The sequence below is a fragment of the Puccinia triticina genome, chromosome 12A (genome assembly GCF_026914185.1).
Source record: "Puccinia triticina chromosome 12A, complete sequence".
NCBI lineage: Eukaryota > Fungi > Basidiomycota > Pucciniomycetes > Pucciniales > Pucciniaceae > Puccinia > Puccinia triticina.
In genome coordinates this window covers 5,004,791-5,010,658 of record NC_070569.1, presented here as the reverse complement: position 1 = coordinate 5,010,658, position 5,868 = coordinate 5,004,791, and the positions used below count along the sequence as shown (strand labels likewise).

At 47.9% G+C, this 5,868-nt stretch overlaps 1 protein-coding gene across 1 annotated transcript; it reads left to right on the top strand.

Moving 5' to 3' along the window:
* Nucleotides 1-1,959: 1,959 nt before the first annotated feature.
* Nucleotides 1,960-5,375, top strand: PtA15_12A487 (uncharacterized protein; the record flags this gene model as incomplete). Its single annotated transcript, XM_053162100.1, has 10 exons — nt 1,960-2,154; nt 2,325-2,468; nt 2,632-3,276; nt 3,355-3,528; nt 3,599-3,918; nt 3,988-4,249; nt 4,346-4,474; nt 4,543-4,692; nt 4,765-5,085; nt 5,202-5,375. The coding sequence occupies 10 exons, from the start codon at nt 1,960-1,962 to the stop codon at nt 5,373-5,375; spliced, it is 2,514 nt and encodes an 837-aa protein (XP_053026052.1).
* Between the last annotated feature and the right edge of the window lie 493 nt (nt 5,376-5,868).

Genomic DNA, 5,868 nt, shown 5'->3' with positions numbered 1-5,868 from the left:
GTTTGTAGCTAGCCTAACTAAGCCTCTCAAATGGTGGGGGGGCGTTTCCAAGGGATCTCCCTCAATGAATGGAGGGGGGATGCCATCATGCAGGGACCCTCCAAAGGAGGGACTTACACTCTATGTCCAAGTTTGGACTGACAGAATCAGAAATATGCCATTTTGCAAACCTTTCTGGCTGCACCCTTCCCCATTGGGCAGCAAAAGTTTTGGGGAAAAAAAGATTCTCAAGATCATGGAGAATCTCTCCCAATTTTTCTTGATTTTTGAGGGCCTTTGGCACCCCTCAGATTTGTTTTTGTGACTTTCAGTGGTCTGCTTCATCCTATATTACATTTACACAGTTCACACTGTACAGAATCCAAAACCAATGATGTTACAAGGGATATTGCACATCAAGAAGACAGGTTGGGGATAGATGGGTATAGTACATGGACAGGGAAGACTTTGTGATGATGGAAATCCAAACAAGAATGAAATTGGGTGAGAGCAGTTTCAAAAATGTCCCCACCAAAAACCAAATGCTGTCAGCCTGTAAGTCCGTTTAGCGCGCAAGTCCCTCCCTCCGGTTGGCGCAATGCGACTCGTGTTTTACCACTTGACGGGTAGGAGGGTGGGACTTAGCTAAGTTAGGGACTCTCTCCTCCTTCGGAGGCAGTTCGCGCCAGCCCAGGCTGTACCAGTGCCCTCTGAAGTGAGGGATTTGTGTTCGGTTAGAGTGGGTAGTGCGCAGCAACTCGGCTCGCCCTGGCCGGGGAGCGAAGCCGCCAATCGTCGGGTCATAGTCGAGCTTTCGGGCCGACCCGACAGAAAAATGCCCTTCCCCCACCCGAAGCATACCAAGAGATCCTCGACTTACACTGACAGCCCGGGCCCCGACGGCCCACGGGTTCCGGGTTTGTCGCGGGTTAACCAACATATTGCAGTGGTGCCCACTGCGGTGCATGGGGAGCTTTTGGCAGACATAGCATGAGCCCAGCAATGTGGGTTGGATAGGATTTCAGCTGGTCCTCCCTCCGGACCCAGGGGTGCAGAACAGCAGGCTAGCTCCAGCTGGAAATCACCCTAACTCACCACTATCTTAAGATGTTATATGGCAATTCACAGTATTTGTGACCTGAAAGTTAGATCCAGACACAAGTGGGACATTCCATCATGGAGGTCTGCAAGCTGACTCTGGGAGTCATATTTCACTACATAGTCAAATATTCGCTCCTCTCAGTCTCAGATCAATATGTTATGAGGTCAGTTGGAGGGGCACAAATTACATCATGGGGCAACCGTTATTTGCAACCTCCAAGGACACCACTTTCCTCCAAATGAGTGCATGTGGTAATACTTAGCAGTGCATTATTAATCTGCCCACCAATCTATGGTGTCTCTTGAAACGAAACTCGTACAGAAATAAGAAATGTAGGGACGGATGTGTGCACTAGACGGTACATAACTTGTCCTTATGGTCTTGCCTTCGATAGGTTGTTCTGGCGACAAAACTGGACAAAACCTGGGTTAAACCGAGATAAGTTTCGGATCGTGATTAGCTAAGCACAGTCGACCAAAAAAGAGGCCATCTCCTCCAGAGCCGGCAGCTTGCTCCCTCCCGCCAGCTCCCCTCAGCGATTCTCTCTTCCCCTCGTTCACTTCTGCCCTCCTTCCCCCCGATACGATACTATCCTTGCTTCCGACTCACTCTCACCCTTCGCTCTTGAACCAGCTGGGTGTGTCCATTCTCGGATCGTGTTGCCTCCTGAGAAATCAATCCACTCACCAGCTCGTTCTTGTGAGACTTCACCAGTGTCCTAGTAGTGATAATCGACCTTCAAGAGTCTCCAGACCAAACCAAGCCAGCCATCCTCCTCCTTCCCGCTTGCCTCCATCCATCCCTCATCGCTCCTCAACCACCCATATACTCTGACTCTGCTCAAAATCGTTGTGGATGTCATTCCAGTCGTCCCGATCATGTTAGACGACCAACGAAAGAGAAGGATAGAGCTCAATGCCGGACCTACTGCACGCAAGAAACCTATGCTTAACGCCTCGAGCTCAACCCCATCCCCAATCCTCGATACTAACCATCTCAACCCGGCCGATCGAACTCTGGCCGAGCCGGCCAACCATCTCAATCAATCGGTCGGCGATGACGATCTCCTCGAGGTTTGTCCTCGTTCTCTCTTCTCTCACCTGCCTCCTTTCCTTCCACCTCATCCATCTCTATAAGCTGTCCTCAGCCCCTCAGTCCCGCTCGATCACACGCTTCTCACCATGATACCCATGCTAACTTCAAACACCATATCCTTCGATCTCAAAACATCCTCCTTATCCAGAACTTTCGCAAAGAGGCTCTTTGGAGGCAATTGCAGGAATATAAACGCGACCTGCAACGGGCTCAGGAGAGGATCGAGGAATCCGAGTCACAAAAGAGTGATGTCGAATCACGTTTAGCAGCGATCGACATATGCTGGAACCAGGTCAGCCATTTCATCTGCTTCAAACCAAACCATCATCCGCACCCCTCTCCTTCATCTCAACTCGCACACAAGCCCATCGTTTCCATTTGTGCCTCGGGTTTAATTAAATTGACTCTTCCCGTCTCCTGCATCTACAACCTTGGCTATCGGTATCATCTCTCAGTTAATCGAAGATGTCCGCGTCCTTTTTAAAGACTCCTGCACCAATCTTGACAGCTCCACTCACGCCACCCTCATGTCGCTCCCGTCTACACCCACAACCCTGGATCGCGCACTTCACCAACGCTCAACCGCTTCAAAAGACCTCATCATTCACCTGATCTCACTCGCATCCTCCTCATCAGTGGCTTCGCCTGATCTCGAAGAAATCAGAGCGCGCTGTCGGCGTCTCACTGCCGAATCGGCCTCGAGCAGGGCTGCGCTAGGATTGGCTGAGAGTAAACTCAAACAGCTACAGGATCAGCTTGATGCTGCCCAAGAAGCAACCAGACGAGCTGAGAAGAAGCTCGACCGGGAACGTAGTCGAACCGTGAAAGAATTAGATGCCCAAGGTCAAGGCGGATCTACATCTCAGCCCCCCAAGAGTGAAAGCCGATTACCCGCTGATGATTCTCCCAAACCTCCTGCGGAGCAAAATGGCAATGGAACTCATACTGTCAAACCTTCCAGTCTGCCTGTGTGTAACGGTACTGATTCGACCGATCACGATTCTTCAAAAGAACTTGACAACGCTCGCTCGCGAGAACTGGAAACACTTAAGGAGCAGCTTCTACAGCGGGCCCATGAAATCGATATACTGAATTGGAAGGTTTGTCATCTCAGAACGCTGTTTCAATATGCTACTCAGTTCAATCATCCATATTCACTAGCTTACACCAGCCTGTAGATGATTAATTTGCCAGATGAGATTGTACGAAATACCCCCGCTTTTACCCGCCTGAAAGCGGAAGTCGCGCACGCAACGTTAGAACTTGAACGTGTCCGGACCCTGTTAGAGGCTACTCAGAAGGAAGCTGATGATCTTAGGGAACGTCAGGAGGAATTCCGAACCAAGGTTGTGGTAAGTTCATTTTTTCTTACCTGTCCGGCCAACTTGCGAAACTGGACACTCAATTTCATCTTTGCTGTAGACTGAGATGACGAAGCGTGTGGAGGACATGGAGAAAAAACTGGCCAGCAAAGATGCTGATGTTACCCGAATCCGAGCAACACGCGAGGAAGCGCGGTCCGAGCTACACGAACTCAAGTCGCGCGATGTTGAGAAAATGAAGCAAGTGGCCCAAATAAGAACGCTGGCCAACAGTCGTCAGGACCGCATCAACGCCTTGTCTTCTGAAGTTCGTCGGCTGAAGATGCGTCTTGCTGCTGATGTTGGGGATCGCAACACGGTTGACTTCCTAGCAACGAATGAAGAGGTTGATGTTGCCAAAGCCCTCCAGGAGCGATTAAAGTGAGGCGTTGGTTTGGATGCTACTCCCCATGTCAGAGTTTAATTGTTTCGGTTATGTTTTCGTATCAGGATAGCCGAGGAAACCATCACAAGCCTTCGCGCTCAAATAGAACAACTTGCGCAAGATTCAAAATCGGAAGATTCAGCACCCCTCATCCGTTCTGAAGCCGAGGCCCGTCAAGACCTGGTAGTTGCTCGGCAGCGTGTAGAATCGATAGACCGACTGCTGGGACCTGATGGTAATTCAGAAATTTCGGAAATAACTAAAAGGCTTCAAGCGGAAGTTGATCGTCAACAGGTTCTCGAGGCCAAACTAGCTGCTCAAGAAGCGGTCAGTCTCACGCTCATCGTCGGGTAACCTATCTTCGAAACAAAACTTGAACACTATATTGACTCGGTTGCGTATTTTATCTGGCGTGATCCGTAGTCAGCTTCAATGTTGTATACCGAAGTCGATCGACTTTCTACTGCTTGGGCCGTGTTGGATGAACAAAACCGCGACAAGGTCTTTAAACTGGCCGAGCACGACGAAAAAGTACTCAAAGCAGTTCATGAGGTTGGTGGACGGTCAAGCTTAGGCATTACGTATTGAGATCAGCTGACGCCACCTTACGACAATTGTAGAAAGCCAAAGCTGATAATCGATATTTCAGTGCCATGCGCGCGAACGAGACGTTGAAGTCCCAGACTGCTGTGTTGGAAAAAATGGCTGAAAAGCAAACTGTGACGATTTCGAAAATATCAGACGAGCTCCGGGCAGTTTCCGCTAGATTGGTTGGTCACACTGATGATGTCTCTTGAAACTCTGCTTCAGTGTCCCATTGTTGATCAACTTTTTTTTTCTAGACCTCTGCTGAGAAAGAAATTACAATCCATCAAAAAATGGCCGAAGCTCACAAAACAAAGACGACGGAATTGTCGATTGAAAATGCGGACCTCATCACGCGGTGCTCACAACACGACCAGAAGGTGATCGAACTATCAGCTCTTCTACGCGATCGTACGGCGCAAGCTGAAACCGAAGCTTCAGCTCGCAGGACTGCTGAAGAGAGTGTCATGAATCTCGAAAAAGAGATCCAACGATCAAAATTGACAGGCTCAAATGGACGCGGCGGGCTGGAACCGGCAGAGGTCGCTGAACTCCGGAGTTTCAATGACGATTTAACCGTAAGCATCATTGACAGTCGCCATCTTGATTGCGGCGAAGCTGACACATAATCTGGACTTTTGATATTACATGCTCACCTTCCGACCTCGCATCACACCTGAACACGCACCCACAGAAAATGCTGAAATGTAATTCGTGCAAGCAGAGGTTCAAATCGCACGTGATCACGAGATGTATGCATTTGTTTTGTGGTGCTTGTCTAGAAGCCCGGTTAGAAACCCGACAGAGAAAATGCCCGACGTGCAGTATTGCTTTTGGTACCAATGATGTTTCGGCTGTGTATTTTTAATCAATCTATTCATTAATCTTTATTACACTTTTTTCCACATGAAACATCTCAACAAGAATTACAAAATCAAACTTTTTTCTTCCTTTTTTATAACAAAATTATTCATTTGATTATGAGATGTTCATCTTTCTTATTTATACTCTCTCCTTCGTATCATGCATTCTTCACACCAATAAATCCTGTGGCACTTCATTTTTATTGGATTTTTTTTTTTTTTTTGATCCTTGAAAAATAAGTTGGTGAACACTGGTGAGTACATATTTGTGTACTTGAATAATAGGGGGTATCAAATATAAGAAATCCACAATTAGAAACCAGTCAATTAGCCAAAAATATAATTTGTCACCAGTAGATCCCAAAATGGGGGAGGTGAATGACTAACATGTTTAAAAAATGGTGGATTTTTTCAAACCAGTCAATTACATAATGGTGGATTTGGTCATATTTGATACCCCCTAATGAAACCCGTTCCCCCACACAGTGGGGATCAACT